The sequence below is a fragment of the Hetaerina americana genome, unplaced genomic scaffold (assembly GCF_022747635.1).
Source record: "Hetaerina americana unplaced genomic scaffold, ioHetAmer1.1.p SCAF_22, whole genome shotgun sequence".
NCBI classification, from domain to species: domain Eukaryota; kingdom Metazoa; phylum Arthropoda; class Insecta; order Odonata; family Calopterygidae; genus Hetaerina; species Hetaerina americana.
The window spans coordinates 6,269,735-6,291,453 of NW_027286786.1; the positions used below are offsets into that span (position 1 = coordinate 6,269,735).

At 37.1% G+C, this 21,719-nt stretch overlaps 1 protein-coding gene across 1 annotated transcript in view; it reads right to left on the bottom strand.

Annotated features, from left to right (window-relative positions):
- LOC139689339 (extracellular sulfatase SULF-1 homolog) overlaps positions 1-21,719 on the bottom strand; it is a 289,901-nt gene that overhangs the window by 10,967 nt on the left and 257,215 nt on the right. The window contains exons 24-25 of the mRNA XM_071586423.1: positions 21,015-21,146; positions 16,861-17,067 (exon numbers count right to left, since the gene is read on the bottom strand). Coding sequence (XP_071442524.1) covers positions 16,861-17,067; positions 21,015-21,146 — 339 coding nt within the window. The remainder of the gene's footprint in view (positions 1-16,860; positions 17,068-21,014; positions 21,147-21,719) is intronic.

Consider the following 21,719-nt stretch of genomic DNA (forward strand, 5'->3'; position numbering starts at 1 on the left):
GATGGGTGCCACATCTCTTGATGAAGGATCACAAACACATCAGAATGGAAATTTTCGAACAATGTTTGACCTGTTTTAAGAGCAACCAACAGATTTTCTGCATTGGTTCATGACCACAGATGAAACTTGGGTCCACTGCTATGCCCCAGAAATAAAACAGCAGTCAAATTGGAGGAAACATTTCGCTCCCTCTGATTTTCATCTCTTCCCCAAGCTTAAAGTTTTCCTCCGTGGATGGAGTTTCTCTTCAAATGAAGAACTAAAAGCCAAAGTAGATGGGTATTTTGAAGTCCTCTAAGAATATAATTTTTGAGATGGGATCAAGCATCGCTGGACCAGGTGCAGTAGTGTACAGGTACACTACATTAAAATATAAAAAAGTATCACTGGGGCAAGCCATTTATTTCTATTCCATTCCAAGAACTTTTCAAACTACTCTCATACAATCCAGGTCAAGTCACATTGAGTTCAGGAAGAAAAATATATAAAGATTATTTTCATATTTTCAAAATTAAATATTTCAAAGGATCACAGAAAAATAAAAATATAAATTTCAATATATGCTAAAATAGAAACACATTCAAAGCATTAAAAGAAAAACATTTCCACACTGAAGTTATAAGCTGGGATTTTTAGAAACAATCTGGAGTTGTCCGCAAATACGATTCGCCTGACATCTCTCACTTGAATGATGCCATTGGTTTTCGATGTTCAGCCCTCTGCTTTTAGATGCCCTCCCCACATTCCCACCCTCTCTACCACATGACCCACCCACTCATCCAATTAAATCCCCTTACCCCCCCACTCTCCCTTGTGGATTGGCGGGCCCTCAAGTCCCCTTGCCTCTTCTTCGTCTGCGGCCCATTTGCATCTTGCCTCCCATTCCCCCACCATCCCCACATTCATGATCTTATACCCATTCTCAAACAATGTTTTCAAAAGAACATTTGAATATTGAAAATACATATTAACTACAGTATCCATGATTATGCCACAAGACTAAGAAAGAAGGTACATGTAATAGTTGTTTCACTTCTTTGTTTAAAAAAAAGGCCCCTTTATGCTGGGATTAAAATTTATAATCATTCACCAACAGGCGTAAAAGATACCAACTTATATCACATATTTAAATCTACAGGAGTTAAGTTAAAATCTTTTCTAATCAAGAATTGTTTTTGTGACCAAAATGAATATTTTTTGTCAAGGTATGATAAGTGGTATTTTATTATAAAAATTTCTCAAAATGTTCACAAACATTTTGCTTTTGTGTGACATATCTTATATTTTAGCATAATAAAATAACAAAATGAAATAATAAATAAACTGTGCACTACCTATTGTTAAACAAGGTAGAGTTGAGCTGGGGCAGCACCACTTCTACCTTGGAGGAGAGGAAACCGAGTGCCACCCAAAATCCTATCAGCTAAAATGCACCATATTTGCTTGTGTATGGGACAAACTTAACAAAAGTATAAGTCAAAATTTGTGCCTAAAGCTTCTGCTTTATATTAATATACATTTCCAAGTATTCTATTACATTTTACCTTTTTGCAAAAGAGTAATTTCGAGTAAATCTTTTATTTTTCTCTGTTCTGTAAGAATAATATGTTGAGTGACATATTGTTTGCTTCACTCTCAAAGAGAAAGCATTCGAGCAAAAGGAGTCCAGATCCACACACACACACACCCAACGCTATGATTTCTCCAGGGTGTGCACGTACATATGTGTTATTCGATTAGGCAAAGGCTGATGTAATCACATAATCCATTCCAATGCGAATGGTGCACCTCTTTAAGCTAAGCTCCCCTGGAATGTAACCTTCACTCCTGTACAATGAGTTTCAGCGAAGCACTATCAGCCATATCTGACTCTTAGCGGAGAGTTTAACACGCAGAATCCAGGGAGGCAAGAGGTGGCCATTGCTGGTTGGTCACCAAGAGCCTACTCAGGATGCAGAATTGTGGATACTCACAATCATCGCATCAACAAATCAATGAACACATAGAAACAGCAGGGCGTTGCCTCATTTTCAAACATTGGAATGCATTTGTGAATAAAACATTTCCTTAGCAAGTCATCAAAGTTATATAACCATTGGGATTTCATGACAGATAATGCTAACTAAAAAACTACTCATATTACTCATAATAATAACTAAAAAACAACTCAGATTCTAATACTATGTTGCATTCAAGCTAAGAGTGATTACATATGATAAAAAAAACATGGAAACAGCAGCAGAGAGGAATTTCATATCACCTGAAAATATGATAAGCAATTGGCAAAGACATGAAGAGAAAGTTACGAATAGTAAACGCATCCTGTGACATGGAATTAAAAAATGGCCGGAACTAGAAGAAGAAGAGTTAAAAACTTGGATATTAGAATATATGGATTTTCAGCTTCCAAAATATTGACTCTTCAACAAGCTGGAGCGATTGCTACAAACTGGGACATTGGTGATGATGTAGCAGAATCAACATTATGGTGTTCCAGTACTAACTGGGACATTGGTGATGTAACAGGATCAACATTATGGTGTTCCAGTACTAACTGGAACATTGGTGATGTAACAGGATCAACATTATGGTGTCCCAGATTCATGAAGAGAAATGACCTACATATTTTGTATTAAAAGTATCAAGAAAAGTTTTGGAAAAATAGATTTGTTTCGGATATTGTCACAATCCCTCAAACTTTTCAAAGTACATCCCTTGAGCATTAACACACTTTTGCCACAGGCTTTTCCATGGCTTGAAGGCTCCCTGGTAAGCCGATTCTGGCAGATCCTTAAGGGTGCATGTGCAAGCTTCTTTGGCTGCACTTAGGGTCCCATGGTATTGTCCTTTGAGAGAGACTTTCACTTTAGGCAATAGGAAATAGTCTGCTGGTGCCAAGTCAGGACTGCAAGGTGGTGGGGAAATCATCGCAACGCCGTTGCAAAAGGTTCTTGCAAGCAACTCTGCTGTTGGTCGCCCATCAATACCTTTGGGAGGACAAGTTTAGCGTTGGCCTTTCACATCGCCAAAATTTCAGTTATTATGGTGTGCACTGACATTGTCTTCTCAATGCCAATATACGAACTGCAACTATATGAACACTTAACTGACGGTCTTAATTTAGCACTTTAGGTACACATCAGGATAAAATTTTTACCCCAATACTTTTTTATGAAGTTTGTATGCATGAGACCTAAAACTAAAATAGCACCCACAGATGCCAATAGTATATAAAGATTACAGAGTTGCATAAATTTGTAATTAACACAAGATAAAGTGACCAGTGATCTACTAGGTGTCCTCGACCCTGCCTTGCTAGCTAGAGCTCATATTGACAGTTAAGATTTTTAATATGAAATACAATTAGGCAGGTGTATATATTTACAAGATACGCATGGTTGTAACAATGCATTGATATTTTTATTGCATGATTTTTCTCTCATATACTGGAAGAATAGAGTGATGCTATCTCATAAATATTTTGTGAGTTCGTGCCATTTTAAGGTTATAAGAAGAAAATCATGGTAATACTACCTTGATCAAAAAGTTCCCGGAATAACCACCGTGTGGCGCTCCCATCGTTCCGATTTGAGTTCTGTTTTTTTTGTTAAATTGGTACATCTGTTGTTGATATTCCCTTTAAATCTTAGTGTCATAACTTGACATTTGCAAAAGTTACGTAGCCAAGAGTACATCTATCTCTGTGTGTGTTGGCGATTTTTTACAATTTCAGAAATGGATTTAAATTTGCAACAACGAACTTGTATTAAATTTTGCGTAAAAAACGGATTTAGTGGCGCACGGACGTTGGAAATGTTGGAAAAGTGTTTCGGCAACGATTCTCTAAAAAAAACGGTCGTTTACCAGTGGCACGAGCGGTTCAGAAGTGGTCGTGAGTCAATCGAAGATGATGAACGCAGTGGCAGACCATCGACATCGAAAGTCGGTGAAAAAATTGATAAAGTGAAAGAAATGTTGGTCAATAACCGCAAATTAACCATCAGAGAAATAGCGGAGGACTTGAACATTGCCTATGGATCCGCCCAAGACATTGTGGTTAATGATTTGGGTTTCCGTCGTGTAGCAGCAAAGTTGGTGCCAAAAGACCTCAATTTCATGCAAAAAAGAGACCGTGTTGACGTCGCAAAAGACATGATTTGCGAGGCTGAATCCGATCCCACATTCATCAAAAGGATCATTACTGGAGACGAGACGTGGGTTTATGAGTACGACACGCAATCCAGACATCAGGCAAGTGAATGGTGTTCACCAAATGAGCCGAGACCAAAAAAACCACGTCGTTTTCAGCCAAAAAAGAAGGCAATGCTGACGGTTTTCATGGATTACAACGGTGTAGTGCATCATGAATTTTTGCCAGAAGGCCAGACAGTAAACAAAGAGTATTATTTGGGCGTTATGAGACGTTTGCGTGAAGCAATTCGCCGAAAGAGACCAGAAATGTGGGCAGAAAACTCGTGGATTTTGCACCATGATAACGCACCGTCGCACAGTGCTATCATTATTCGTAATTTTTTGACGAAAAATGCAACAAATACCATCCAACAGCCACCGAATTCACCTGATTTGGCTCCCTGTGACTTCTTTCTGTTCAATCGAGTTAAAAAACCATTACGGGGAACGCGTTTTAGCAGCCGAGAGGAAGTAATGGAAAAATCGCAGGAAGCACTGATGGACATACCGAAAACCGAATATAAAAAATGTTTCGAGGATTGGATCAAGCGCTGGCATAAGTGTGTTGCAGTCGATGGGGATTACTTTGAAGGGGACAATATAGATTTAGATGAATAAACTTGTATTTTTAATTTTCTTAATAAATTCCGGGAAATTTTTGATCAAGGTAGTAGACTGAAATCAAAGTAAATAAGATAACCCCAAAGTAAATTCATTGAAACTTATACATGAAGTTAATTCTTCAATGGCTGTGTGACATGGAAGTTGTAGTATTTACATCCTTAACGCAATAACTAAATGGACCCTGATTTTATAGTAAAAGCAATATCATCACAGTCACACCTCATCATAGCATATTCCTGTGTCAAAAAAGAGTGAAACTAAGCATGACCTCAAAATAAAAGCTCCAGATGACTGTCTTAGATCAAATGGAAAGAACTCCAACGGCTGCAAAAAAGTGTTTTGCAGATTATTATGTAAATTAGATGTTACAAGATATAAATTTTCATTTAGATGGGAAAAATGAGCTGCATTATTTTTGCCAATAAGTTGTATAAACTGTAATGATTTGCTTTATTAAATCACTAAATGTATTTTGTTTCCCATATTTTCATTTACAAATTTCTAGCAGCAATTTCTTGACTATTACTGATGTCTTTCCTTTCAACAATTTCTAGATATTGGTTAAGAAAATACAAATATATCTCTGAAGGGAATCAGGAACTTTTTCCAGTTGTCAGTTTCATTCCATTTGGCTAACTGGGAATGAGGGCTAGAGAGTAAACATTTAAGTCCATCACTTAAAATTAAGGTGCAGAACAGATCAAAAAAATCAATACACTTGACCTTTGCTTATCCCAACCTCCTTGATCTGGAGCAGTCTGATTGTCAGACCCCATCCAGATGAAGAGTAAAGGATTTTCTTCCTTCTCTGCGTGTGCATGAAAAGCCATTTCTGAAACATGCCATCTTGGGAGGTAGTGGGGCAAGTCCCGTTCAGGGATGCTCTTCACCAAGGGGCATGCTCGGTGAATGACCCCCGGTCACTGGCCCGCCCTCGCTTCTTCCTCCTCCACACACACAGAAGGAAGGAAATTCTTTTCTCTTCATCTGCATGGAGTCTGACAATACAATACTGGTGGCTCCTTTCGGGGTCACAATTACATAGTCATGGCACATTTCTTTATGATAGTAGGCCAGTTTGTTCTGTGTGGTTCAATAGCTTCTTAAGCACATAACTAATGATTTTGTGTCCTTCTGGCAGTAAAACAGTGCAACAAAAATGGCATTAAAAATGTGGCTTTAAATGAAAACACGTAACTTTGAGACACAATATTACAAAAAAGGTGAAAGTTCTTGATAAGTTGAAGGCATGGTCCCTGTCTCTAGTTTTGTGCGTCTAAACTTATTTTGTCTGATCCAAAAAAGAAGGTATAAAACCTAGACATCTGCTCTCAGATTTGATGATACGAGGGTTGCTATTTATATGTTGAGTCTTGACAACACTAAGTGCTTTAGGCGCCATCTGACGTTATCATGTGAAAGTTTGACCCTTTTAACGCTAATCTCCTTCAGAAAATTTTCTTGTTTGATTATAACTTAGCTGTTTACAGAGATTCAAAAATTTTGTCAAAGTGAAAAAATGGGGTTAACTCATGAAATCTTTCGTGCAATGATTTTCTACAAATTTCGACATGGATTATCAAGACAGGAGTGCACCAATCAACTTACTTCCACTTTCGGCAATTAAGCCGCATCCTTTGCCACTGTGAAATACTGGTATAATGAATTCTATCACAGCCAACGTTTGCCAAGCAATGAAAGTCGTGAAGGTCATCCAAAATCAGTTTTTGTGCCAGAAAACATTGAGCTGTGCAAGAACTAGTTAAGGAAGATCGTCATGCGACTTATCTTGAAACTGAGGCATCCTTGGGAATTAGCATAATAAGCATCAATAAGATATTGTATGACCATTAACCTGTGAAAAAAATTTGTCCATGTTGGATCCCGTATAATTTGACAAAAGCTGAAAAAGATGCTCATGTCAATTGGTGCAAAAAATACTCAACAAATACAATCGCAATGAATCAAAAGCTGTGAATGACATCCACCCAGGTGACGAATCTTGGACCTATGCGTATGAGCCCGAAACAAAACAGCAATCCACTGTATGGGTCTTCCAAGACGAGCCAAATCCGATTCAAGCATGAAGCAAATGATCGCCTGTTTCTTTAGAATAACTGGACATGTGGCAACCGTACCATTAGAGCGATGTAGAACCGTGAATTCTGAATGGTACACGAGTGTTTGTTAGCCAGAAGTGCTTGGTGAAATACGGAAAAAGAAGCGGCAACGAAGGATCATTCTTCATCATGACAATGCAAGCTCTCACAGATTGGCTGAAACAACTACCCATTTGATTGGCCAAAATGTCCAATTGATAGCTAATCCTCCGTGCAGCCCTAATTGAGCACCAAATGACTCCTTTTTACTCCCATTTATCAAAAAAATTGAGTGGCCAACGTTTTTCGGTACCTGAAGAAGCCGTTGATGCATTCAAAAACCATGTTTTGGAGGTACCTCAATTAGAGTGGAAAAAGTGTTACAAAAATTGGTTCGAGCACATGCTGAAGTCTATTGATTATCATGGAGGATACTTTAAAAAACAATGAAGCCATTTTCAACAATAAATTACTGTCTTTTCATTATTAGGCTTAAAATTATAATAGCAACCCTCATAATACCCAGAATATATACAGGAAGCCTTAAAAAACAATTAAGGTTACTAAGATGAAGAACTGTTGAAAGGTGCCCTTCAGTGGTATGCTCAGCAGCTTAGCTCAGAAGCGGTGAAGAATTTTAGGCATGGGCACTCAAAATGCAACATGAAAACTTACCAAGTTATTCCATGTAGGTTACTTCACTGCAAGATATTTTTGCGATAAAAGAGTCCAGTGAAGTCATGAGAGGTGAAATATAATGCAGTTGACATGAGTCTGTACTGGAGGGCTTAGCCAGAAAAGATTCAACCCTGAGCTTTGAAGGAAATAATCAATGAACTCCTTGCACTTTATAGGTGAATCTACAATTTACCAGAGTTCACCAAGTTCCTTAATCACTTTGTTCCTGAAGTTGTGAAATACCTATTCAATGTTGAGTATTCCAAACGATGAGGCAAAAGCACTTTTCATTTTGAACAATGCCCACTCCCAAGATGGGAGGAGCCTTGCTTTGCCCCCAAACACAACTCAGTTTATTCAGCCAATGGAGCAAGGAGTAATAAATGCTTGCTAGAGGTTGTAGAGGTGAGACTTTTTGAATGAAGCCCCAGAATGCTGGAGTCAAGTGACAATGACATTGAAGAGGGCCACAGGAGACAGAGAACAATTATGAATGTAACAAACTATAATTTGAGGTCTGCATGCTTCAACTGGGCTGATTCTTGTAGGGAGGTGAAGCTGTATAAAGAGGTTGATTTCCACTTCACAAGATTTGAACCTGAAGATTATCAGGAACTTTTGCACACTGCCGGGGAAATATTCTTGTCTTTCAGAAATGTTGAAGGCTTGATTTATTCTGATGAAAGCGATTCAGGTGTACAAACATTTACAGAAGAAGAAATAGCTGATAGTGCTTCAGCAGTGAGAAATGCAGAGAGGAGCCTGCAGAAAAATCAGTGACAATCTCAAGGACTGAGACGACCTGGATACTATCATAAATTTTAAAGATAAAACCATGGACACTTGATAACTCTGTGGGAGATTGTCATTTGTAGGCAACTCCAAAGAAGAAAGCAAAGTAAAATAAGTATCTTTTGGTAAACATTTCCCTCTTCTTCCCGTAAATCTGAACAGCCTGGAGCTTCAAATGCCAATAATTGAATGCAGGAATTCCATAAGCATGAATTTGCATTTAAAAAATGACATCTTTTCCAAGAGTAATCTAAAAATCATTTAATACTCAACACTTGTAGGAGTTAATTTTCTTTTGCATTCATTATTTAATCATTTTACATAATCTCAATTTGTCTTCGTAACTTTTTTTACAGAAAATGACATACATATATAGCTATTCAGTTTGGATAAAATAGTCATCTAATGCAACAAATTCATTAAGGAATAATTAAAACATGATTTCAAAGGTATAATATGTACTATAAATATTATTTTCGCTCAATACATCATAAAATTGTCATTAATTAACTTCTACCATAATCATCCTGAGAATGTAAGCAAATGCTCTCACATCCTTATCTGATTGACAGCAGCCATTAATTTGGTCAACTTCATTTGTATTTAGAATCCTGCTAGCTTCAATAAAATCTGCTGGCATTCTGCTGCCTTTAATGATGCCATGTTGTCACATCGAAAACTGTCCACTGTAATATCCTTAAATATTTCAGCAAGCTGAGCAAGCCATACACATTAGTATGCTCCTCCTGCAGATGGTATGATTCGAACATGATGGAGAAGTGAGAGCCAAGTTTTCGGCCAACACTGCTAAAATTTACATAAGAAACTTAATACAATTTTCTAAAGATGAACTTATATTTATTTGATAAAAACCCACTTGATTCAATTTATGCATTTAGATAGAACAAATGAATGGATACTATCATTGTTTAAGTAGTTAATAATACATTATCATTGTTGGTTCAAGTTACATATGACTAATTGACCAAATTTACGAGGAATTTCTGCAATGTATTATATTTAGTTAGGATTTGGTCAACTTTAATTAAGTTGTTAATATGCTTTTGGCTTCCTATTCACCATATATATTAATTTTAAGTTGCCAGGGATTAAGCACTCACAATAACAGTGTTGAAATATATTCCATGCGGTTATATGTGTCAACTCCTCAGTTAATCTGTATTTTGCTTATACCGAATCTCTGGCCCTATATAGCCCAGGTTAGAGAGAGTTTACTTGACATTCATTAGAAAGCCAAATATCCTGTCTCTAAGAGTAAATATTATAAGTATTTCCAGATGGAAATACAATGGTGCTCTGAAAAGTCAATGTAAAAATGAAAATTACCTAATTCTTTGACTAAACCATTTTCATTTATTTTATTGACATCAACCATTTATATCCAATGCTACTCCAGTTGGTTGATCCCTAATAAATAAAGCAATTGCTAAAACTCAGAAAAATTGAAATTTGTTCACGCCATCGCTCCCTCATTTGAATAAAATTTCCTTCCCACAAGCCATACCTGCAGATTAGGAGAACATGCAGTAGTTCATGGGAGTCAAGTCTTGAGTTTAGGGGGATATGGAATGCATTGGCATTTGAACTCCAATTTTGGATCCATAATCCCAAAGAGGTGAGCTGTTTTCAAGTTCTTAAACATTGATGCGATTTACGTATCCATAACATTTTGGCCCTTTTCCAAGGAGACAATAAAAAAAAATTCCCGGTGAAGCCCAAAAGGGTTAAATTAGTTTCCAGTTGAAGGAATAGTTTTCACATTGTTGGTGACTCCCCACTGGCATACTATTGCTTCGACTGTTTGTTTTGGCTTGGACTGGATGTTTGGAGCGTAGTCGAAAGAGTTACCAAAAACATGAGTTATCCTTATGTCACGATTCTCTACGCACCACTATCATAGCAACATTCGCAAATACGGACAGTGTTGTTTTAATGAGTGCGTGCGATCGAATCAGGACAAGATTGGAGGTGGTCATTGCAGCTGAAGGGGTTTACATTGAGTAATGTTACTCTTGACAGATACCACTACTTGTATGTAAAAGGATTTTCATTTTCATTTGTATTTTTTTAATAATAATAATAATAATACTTTATTCATTTTGAAAAATGGTACAACCATATTAAATGTCGTCAGTAATATTATTTAATATATAAACATAAGTTCTTAAATGTGATGAAGATTGTCAAAAAAGAATTCATCCAATGAGTAAAGTGGGTGAGCAAGTAACCAGGTATAATATACCCTATTCTTGAAACTCTGGATACCGTCAGATTTCAACTGAGTAGGCAGATAGTTATACAGTCGTATGTTCATATAATGAAATGTGATGTAAGTTGATGACAATCTACAATATGTAGTATTTAGATTTGATTTACCTCTTGTGGAGTAGTTATGGATGTTAGATCTCAATTGGTAAGTTAATAGATTTATTTTTACATGAATGAGGGCCTTAAAGATATATAAACTAAATAAAGTCATGATTCCATACCTAATAAAAAAAAAGGTTTACAGGAATCATGTAGTGGTATATTAGCAAGAGAGCGAATAATTCTCTTTTGAAGTAGCAAAATTTGTTTATCATGTGGGGAATGACCCCATGACTCAACACAATAATTCAAATGACATTGAAAGAAGGCATGGTTAAGTCTTAAACATTACTCATTTGAAATTAAAGAGTTGAGCTTTCTTAACATATAAACAGCTTTACTCAGTTTATTACAGGTCCGACTGATGTGAGTCTCCCAGTTAAGTTCTGTATCAATACAAATTCCTAATATTTTCAGTTTCAACATCAGTTATTTTTGCTTTAAGACTGCACACAATATGCTGAGTTTTGTATAGTATTTAAATGTAAATGATTGACATCAAACCATTCCTTAGCCTGTCTTTGCATAGCGCTAGATCGTACCTTTGCATCCTCTAGACATTGATATTTTTGCACAAAAATAATGTGATTGGCATATAAAACAGGTGCAGTTTTCATATAACAGAGCAAATCATTTATCATGATGATGAAAAGTATTGGGCCAAGCACAGAGCCCTCTGGTACACCACATTTTACTTTAAGAGCTGTAGATCGACAGCCATCAAGGTCAACCAATTGGTGGCGATCATCCAAATATGACTTCATTAGTTTCAGTGCAATTCCCTTAATACCATAATATTCTAGCTTGGTTAGTAATATTGAATTATTAACACAGTCGAAAGCCTTACTAAGATCACATAGTGTTACAGAGACTGACTCCTTCTCTTCAAATGCATTAATGATATAATTAACTATGGACTCTACTGCACAAAATTGTATATTTCCCAGATCGAGAGTCATTCTGTGATTTGGAAAAGAGATTATTTGACTCAAAAAAATTACAAATTTGATCTTTCTTAATAATTTCAAAAATTTTACCAAAAACTGGGACTATGGAAATGGAGCGGTAGTTAGCTAAATCATCTTTATCACCTTTCTTTTAGACAGGTACTGTTTTGAAATATTTTGGAGCTGTTGGAAAATCTCCTGTCTCAAAACATAAGTTGACTAACATAGCTAATGGTTCTGCAATGAACACAATAATGTCCTTTATTAGGGAATTAGAAAGACCATAAATATCCTTACAGTTAGATTTTTTAAATATTTTAACAGTTGATATAATATCAAATGGAGTAACGATTTTCCATTAAAAATTTAAATTATTCGGAGGAAGATTTGGCAGCAAACTGCCAATATTGGCAGCATCTAAGTTTCAAGAGAAGAAATTGTCTTCAACAGCTTTTAAGAAAAAATTATTTACAGCATCTGGGGTGAAAGGAAGATTTTCTTTCCCATTACCATGGCCAAGTTCTTCATTGATTACTCTCCATGCCGCCTTTTGGTAAAATCCTTATATGCTTTACTTTTTGCACACCTAACTGAATTATAATAATCTCTTTTGTATTTCAAGTAAGCCTCTTTGTCATGCAGGCTTCCACTGGTTTTGTAAGAGTGATAGTAATTAAGTAAATCATTTCTAAGAGCTAATAATTCCCCAGTATACCAGAGATTATTTTTATTTTCAGTGGGCATAGAGTTAAGTATTTTTTAAGGAAAGCATTGTTCAAAAGTGTCTAGGAAATTACCTTAAAAACTTGAAAAACTTGTTTGCTCTCCAGAGTCTGTGCAAATACCATGCCAATTGATACAAGATAGAAGCAGTTGGAAACTCTCTAAACCTTCTCTTGTTACGGCCTCATGATAATGGTTTTACCTCTATTTGAGAATATATTTTGGTTTATTTGAGTATTAAAAGTGAAGCTTATACCTTTATGGTCAGATAGGAGATAGTCAATGACACTAATACTGTACAGTTCAGGAACATAATTGGTAATTACATTATCTAGGCAGGCAGACAATCGAGTAGGCTGTTTGTTTGCCCAGTATAAATTATATGAAAGCAAAAGATTTTCAAGGACCTGAAAATCGCTAGTTTTTAGTGTTATGTCCGTTGTCTTATTTTGTAGACATCTCACATTTTGGCAAAATAAATTAATGCCACTACCTAGTCAGATGGACTTAGGCTTTGATATTCCCGTTTGGAGGCTGGTAACACGCTTCTCTAATGAAGACTTTTCCGTAGTGTTGTCGTGGTGGCCCCTTGTTGCAAAGGTTGATACCAGCGCCTCACAAGTTTTCAAATCGGCGTTTCGATTTATCACCGCAGCTGAAACTTCTGGAATACTCCCCATCTCTTCATGAGTAGGGGTCACAATGTTACAATGTTCTTGACAATGACAATGTTACAGCTTTCTTTGAATTGGCTGCAAGGTAATACTTTCCATGGATTGGAGAGCCCGCAACTCCATTTTCAAATTCTTAATGTCGGATGCCATATTGTAAATATTGGGCTTATTTTCCGATTAGACCCGCGATTTCTAACGTAACAGCCCCCAACCACCTGTTAGCGAGAAGAGTAAACGACATATTTAGAGAGAGCATTCAAAATTTGAAGCAAAATACGGTGTCCGTAATTACATTGACTTTATCAACCGTGTTTCCAAAGTGACAATCCCCAACAAGTGCTTCCTAGTGTCCTTCGATGTATCCAACCTCTTCACCAGTGTGCCGCCTAAGAAGCTATAGACATTGCAGAAACCAAACTTATCCAGAATTCTGTGCCTTACCCAGTTATCTGTGAACTAATCCAACTTAACGGAAAGTATTTCAAACAGCCCAATGGCCTAGCTATGGGTTGCCCTCTATCACCGATTCTGGCCGACATTTATATGAACCATTTCGAAAAGAACTTGTTCTCCTCGTGTAACGAACTAACAAATAATGTGTTGTGTTGGTATCGATATGTGGACGATGTGTTTTGTATGTGGAGAGGCTCCAAAAGGCAACTTCAGCTATTTCTTACACATTTAAATTCTTTGAACGAAAACCTAAAATTCACCTGTGAAGTAGAAGAAAATAATACACTGAATTTTCTTGATTTAAAAATTTCAAAATTAAACAACCGGCTTGATTTCTCTATCTTTCGGAAAAACTCATACACAGATCAAGTTATACATTTCAAGTCAAGAAATTGCTTCTCGCAAAAACTCTCCGCCTTCCATTCAATGATACACCGCTTGGTGAACGTCCCAATGTCGCAAAACAACGTCAAAAAAGAACTTACCACGATTAAATTGATTGCAAGAAACAACGGCTACGATGAGGAGCTAGTAGAGAAACTATACCGCAAAAAACTGAATAAAATGGCATTGAAAGATATTTACAGTACCGAACCGCCACAGAACCCCGCAGCCAAGTGGCGCAGAATCCTTTATTTAGACTATTTTTCACAAAAAGTATGTAAGACACTTCCAAAATGTAGAATTAAGATAGCCCATTATAACAAATCAAGCCTCAGGGGCCTGCTCTCCCACACAAAGGACAGAATCCCATATAAGGAAAAGAGTGGAGTATATAAGCTAAAGTGCGATTGCGGAGCAATATACATCGGACAGACAGGGAGGAAATTCCAAGAACGAGTGAAGGAGCATCAAGCATGTGCAAGAAATAAAAAGATGAACTCTCAATTCGCAAAGCATTTGATTGATAATAACCATAAAAGTGATTTTGATTTTGAAATTTTACATGTTGAAAGCAAAGGCTATAGATTAGACGCCTTAGAACAGTTAGAAATTTTAAATAGTGTTTGTTTAAATGAAAATATTGTTAACGAATTTCTGTATGCCTCCCACTCTCCCCTCCTTAAAGTCCCAATCCTCACGGTGGCCGATGACATACCCCCCTCCCGTTCATCTAACCCTCTCTAATCCCCTGACTCACGAGAGCTCTGCAATGTAGACTTCTCCCTCCCGCTCCACATTCCTTCAACCTTGCGGAGGTGACGCCAAACTGCCCTCCCCTCCGGCACGCAAACCCTTCCTGACTTTACCCCTCCCAAACCTTCCTGATTATCTCCACCCCACCCCTGCCCTGGCTGTATATATAAGAAGGGCTGCAACCGTAGAGAGCTCACCTGATGATGAAGTTTTACTTCGAAACCTGGGTCGTGTGAATAAATCGTTTTCGTGTGGAACTACAAAGTTAGTCCTTTCATTATTTATAATGAATCGGTTCCATAAAGTTACGCCAGAAACCATTAATTATTTACACGGCATAAAAAACACTTCCAGTAAATCTCATGGCAATCCGAGAGAGCTCTTAATGTGATATCACTTAAGCTGGAGCATTTATGGTGATATACACATACACACATCAAATATGCAAATGTGCAAATATCGCAACTACCAACTTTATCTCGTACTTCGAGTCGTGGTTTACAAGAGCCACAGCACTGTACGGCCAAAATTGATGCCATCTTGGCAACGTAGCCCATAATACATTTAATACATTTGCTTTTAAACTAAAGTTTCATTTGTCCGGATTTAAGTGCCGTACCATGTACTAATCTAAGGCAGAGATCCACCATGATCATTGTCATGTTTCCCTTAAATCTCCAGCTGCAATCTGCCTTGGAGGAAATAATTCTTGATCAACACACAACTTTCGACGTCTTCTGAGATAAAATTATGCATCTTTTGCCCATTTTTTGAAAATCACTCAATTTGCTCAATTCAAACAACCAATAAACCCAGAGCAATACACCAATCTGATGGAACCTCACAGAGTGTGTTCCTTCAAGAGATGCCGCTAACTGAAAATAATTACTATATTCATCAGTGGTGCCAACTCCCTGGCATTGGATCGACTTTTCAAACTACACCATTTAGATATGAAATGCAAAAATTGCCCAAATTGTAAAAAGTATTTGCCTAGAAAGGGACTTGAGCCTAGATGCCTTAATTGCTTTCAGCAATTATGCCAATGAGGGGCCAGCCCTATTACATTATTGGATGAATCCTTTAAGGTAGATCTCCTGCAATTCTTTGAATTACCCTCATGGGGCAGCATTTCTAAACTGGATATACCTCTTCAGCAGTTCCGTTGAGGTCCATGATAGTAGGGCCTCATAGACAAAGAACATTCAATGTCTAGACAAAGACATGGTAGATAAAGAAATTTACAGTAACAGGGAAAAGAGTGTGATAGAATGGTGAAGTCTTTGGTGGTACCTCAGGAGTCATAAAACGATGATACTAATTAAAACAGTGATTTGAAACAAAAACTACAGACTACATGCTGCTGCCCTGTAGACCTCAATGAAATCAATGTCCTCCATTGATGTAGGTAGATATTTCATAGCCACCCGGTAAAATAGGAGGAGAACTCCAAAGGAACCTACAAAACATTTAACTCAAAAGGAAACTAACACATTTAAAAGAGTATATTTATAATAAGTAGACTTCTCTGTTATAGCCTCATTGCCGGCCCCGGTGGCGGTGGGGTAATGTCCTCGCCTACCAACTCAGAGGTCGCAGGTTCGATTCCTGCCTAGGTGGATTTTCCTCCATCTAGGGCTTGGTTGTATGTGATTGTCTTCAATATAATGTCTGCATTGTAAGGGTTAGGTGGAAGAAGGGACTCTAGGTATCAACCTTGCCCAATTAAGTCGATAAATAAATAAATAAATAAAATTGGGCAAAATTAAAATGGATTTCTTCACCTCCTCAAATTGAGATAAAATAACCCGGGGAAATCAAACATGATCATTCACTGAAAATTCAGTTTTTCCACAGTTAACAAAGTCACAGCTTTCACAGTTTCATGGTTGAATAGTCGGCCTAAGTAATCCATGGAAAGCAAATCATTCAGATGAAATAAAATGCCTCCACCAAGAGGACACCTCACCAAAGCCTATTGATATAAATACCAAAAAATTTCCTCATTTTGTTAGACTTTAACCTGAAGACAAAGACAGAGTTAAACATTGAAATATCGGTGCTAAACACAAACACCATCTGCTGTGCCACCCAAGAACACCACATACAACAGGAAAACTTATGATAACAATGGAATAACGCATTGAAACTCACCTGCATCAGGGTTGAATTTTCTCTTCTTGTAGTGGTTGACTCCTCCAGCGTGCGTCGGCTGAGCTGACGGCCCATGCCCATCACCAGGCTGCCCTCCACTGCAATCCCTCGGTCCCTTACACCTCTTCATGTGCTCTAACTGTGCTTTTAGTGATGCAAGCTCCGCTGATGTCAGGGTCTGTATTCTATTCCACTGCTCAAAAGGATCTGCAAATAGACAGAGTCCCAGGAAACTATACACACAATTCATTGGAAGAAGTATAAACAAATAGCAAGGAGCTGATGTGAAGGCAAAAAATTCCAACCCATATATTTATTTAATTATTACATATTAATAAATATATGACAGGATAACCCTTCATATGAAGAAGTATTACAATTAAATACCGAAGATTCACAATACTTAAATTAGAAACTTCATACAGTTTAATGGAGTAATCACAGAGACAGACTACACAATTAAGGCAAAATATATTTTGGCACGGTCCATTGTTCTCTAAACTCAGCTTTATCTGTAAAAGTGAAAGTGGCATGAGGTTTGATTATTATGAATAACTGATGACCCAGAAAAAACTTGGAACTTCAAGGAGAGGATAACAAGAGTGTGGCATTGGAACACACTGGTCACTCCCACGTTAGACTTCCATTAGATATGGGGGACTTAATTACTAAACAGAATCAGAACTGGACAATCCATATAATAATAATTCTTCCACTTGATTGGAGAGTTGTCTATCGATCAAATATTCATCCAATTTACTGCACTGTGACATTATTCACAAATAGCATCCTGTGCTATTTGAAAGTGCTATTGTGCTATTTTCCATGGGAGTGCTCTTCCTTTGGACATCTGCTGAACTCACCTCTGTAAATGCTACTCCATCACATATATTAAGAGATACACCAGGTAATAAACACCAAAGGAAACAAGAGTGCCATCACTTCATGCAAAATTATGGGAAAATAATTTCAAACATGAAAATAAAATGGCCACTCCCTGGCACTATATTATCAAGCCTATACACTCAGGTTGTTCTTGCCTAAATACCAGTCCTAAAGCCAAATTAGAATTTAATTGGTAAATGCTCCTGGTTTGGAAGATAGAAACTAAGTATAGAATAAAATTCAATTATCTTTCAAATGAAAGTGATTACAGTAAAACCCCATGCTTGTGGCATCAGAATTCACATGATCACATTTAGAGGATTTTTATCACGTCCCATTAAAATTCCTATTTTTCCAACACATCTAGAACCCCATATTCACACGATTTCATTTCGTACTTTCCCACTATTTGCATCACCATGTCCTAGATTTTAAAAAATTTCACATTCTAGAACAGTTATTCATGAACAGTAGCCTTTGTAAAAAACGTTTTTGACTTTGTTTCATACATTATTATTATAGGTAATCTACCAGGTAAGGTAGGTTTTGGATGGACACGACAGCCAAATGAATACTTCCTAACAAAACGCAATCCAGCATTTAAGCGGTTAAGGTAGGTTTTTGGATGGATGTAATTAATAATTAAATAATTTGTGACCCCTAGCAAAACACAACATCCTACTTTACATCAGGTCCCTCTTCAGCTCTGAGTACTTTCTTCCTCCCTTCATCCCGTCCAACATCCCTATCCTGTTCCTTCCCTTTCCTCGTTTGCCTAACATTCTCCCCTCAATTGCAGTCTTCAACATCCCACTGCCAGTCAATACCCCCTTCATCAACTTTTCCTGCCTCCATAGGATTGCTCCCAACAAACCCCTCTCTTCGCCCACCATACCAAGTACTTCCTCATTTGTTTTCTTCTCTGTCCATTTCACCTTCTCCATTCTTCTCCACACCCACATTTCAAAAGCCTCCAGTCTACGTCTATCCTCCTGCTTCAATGACCACGTTTCCGCGCCATACATAGCTACGCCCCATATCAAAGTTTTTACAAGTCTTTTCTTAACATCCTTACTCAATGTTCCCGTCATCAACTATCTCCTCCTTGTGAAAGCCTCTTTGCCTAGCGCAATTCTTCTCCTTACATCCCTACTACTTTGACCGTGTTGGTCCAAAACACTACCGAGATACGTAAACTGTTCTACCTGCTCTAGTTTTTGCCCTCCTATTTTAATGTTAAGCTTAGCCTTTTTCTTTCTAGAAAATCGCATAGCCTTTGTTTTATTAATATTGATTCTCATCCCATACCTGTCGCACTGAATTTCCAATTCACTAAGCAATGCTTGCAGCCCCTTGGCTGACTGACAAACTAAAGCTTGGTCATCAGCAAACCTAACTGATTTTACGAATTCCCCGCCAAATTTCATTCCTACCTCCAATTCTTCCCATGCCTCTTTAATCATTTCCTCTGCATACAGGTTGAACAGCAACGGTGATAATGGGCAACCCTGCCTTACACCTCTTCCTAACACTGCCCAACCGGACTCCTCGTTCCCCACTCGTACCTGAGCAGTCTGAGACATGTACAGAATGCGGATTAGCCTCCTTTCCCTCCAATCTATTCCTATTTTCTGAAATATACTCATTAGTTTTTCCCAATTCACTCTATCAAACGCTTTTTCGAAATCTACGAAACAGGCAAATACCTCCTGGTTGTGTTCTATATTCCTCTCGATTAATAATCTCATTACTGCAATCTCATTACTGCAATGGCATCAGGTGTACCTCACCCATTCCTAAACCCAAACTGATCATCCCCTGAGTAATCATTTGCCCTACTCTCTATCCTTTTGTTTATGATCCTGAGAACAACTTTAGCTGCGTGGGATATCAAACTTATCGTCCTGTAGTCCTCACATGATGTAGCCTTTACCTTTTTCGGAATAGGAACTAAGTTTCATACATAAAACCCGAAATAAGATGGGAGAAAGCAGTAATGTGAATGGTTTAAGCAAAGAATTTGAATATTGCAGGACAGTGCAAGTGACAGAAACTTGAACTACTTAAACTTGTAATCTGTGTCCATGCAAAATATTCGAAACTCTGAAATGAATGCATTTGTTGGACTAGGAGTTCATCACATAATTTTTTCATAGTAACATCACCTGAGGGAGACAATCAAAAATTACACTTAAGTTGAAATGACAAGGAATAAAAATGACTTTGACCCAAACATGTTGAAGGGAGAAAAAAGCAAGAACTATTGACTGGCATCTGGGATAATATGCCTTGATATGATAGGAATGGCCACCTGAATAATAAAAAGTATCGAAACTTGCTTCATCACATCAAAACTACATTGAATTAAATACATTTTTTTTAACTTCAAACAATTTTGTTTTTGAACACTTGTTTGTGAAAGTACAGTGGTAAGGCAGCTTCAATTCTCATTTGTCAAGTTTTCCTCGATTGATTGGGAAAATAAATATTACCTTCTTGAAAATGGAAAGACGATATGCAAATAGAGCATTTTTGACGCTGAAAATTCTCTTTTTTCCTGGTATTTGCATTTTCCCATATTTTACACTTTTTGTCTGGGGTTCCTAGAAAAGTCCTAAGAAGGGGTTTTTGAAATCTTAACCTTCCAGATTGATGGGCATTACTTATTTAAATATCCTCTTCAGATAAGAGTCCTGACTTCACCTATCCACGTCTTCAGCCATAATGTAAGCCATCAGAATATATCATTAAAATCTCATTTTTTTCTCTCTTGCATCAATGCAATCAACTTTAGGCCTTGTATTAATAAGGGCTTATAATAAGGACCTTATACAACTGTCGGTCTCTGCTAAAAATTTCTCTATCAAAGGATACACATCCTGAGATACCCACAACTTTAAATGAAATCGATGTAAGAGGGAAATGCAATGTTCTGCCCCAAATGAAGTCCTGCACAAGATATATAAGTTACAAAAAGCATACTTGCACAGAAATAATGAATGACAGATCTGAGAGAGTGGAAAATGTGTGTGAAATATCGATACAATTTTTTTATCTTCATTTTCAAGCATGAAATACAAAACCACTATGTATTGAAAGTAGATTAATGTGATAGTATTGATACTTTTCTCATATTACAACTTATTACTCAAAAGAGTCATGTCACAATCTTGTCACATAACTGGACAGTTAACTATTGATTATCAATTTAAACTACTCATTTCCTAATATTTTGTTAATTCCAAGATTATTTCAACGAGATAACTTACCTATTCGAAGGTTGTAGAATGTGAGAAGTCCAGTCACAAATTCACAGAATAAAAAATTGTGGGTGGCATTAATCGTTCGTAGACACCAATATGTATTATTGTTAGCATTCATGCAGAAACAAAATGGTCCATCTGTAATACAATAATTAAAGCACTTCATTTATCCTATTGCTAACGAAGGTAGCAAAATCAACACAAACATAGAGTAATAAATATGAAAAAAGCCACGCAGAGTATTACCTAAAATAGAACCTTCTGAGGGAACTAATGAAAAATATGAAATTCAAGGTTTATGTAAAATTAAGGTAGAGAGATAAAAGTATGGTGGGTGCATTTCAAATTTTTTGCAAATTAAACTCATGGGACTAGGACAAAATAAGAATATAACAGTTGATAACTTGTTTATGCACACAGGAAAAAATTACTTTTAATTAAAGAATTCTAACTGATTAATGAGTTTCAGAATTAACAAATGCACTATTCCAATGAAATATTATGACAATGTGGCTACGCGGGGGTAGTGTGAAAGATTCTTGGAATCAACACCTGATGTCAGCACTAGTGCAATGAGTTTTTATGCCAAGTAATAGATAGCCAATCCTTCATGAGGGAACACGTAATGCATCAGTGCTCTGGAAAGAGATCTATGGTTAGGACATCTCTCTCTGTTGTAGTTCCCATCTAGTGATTTGTGAAGTTGGAAAA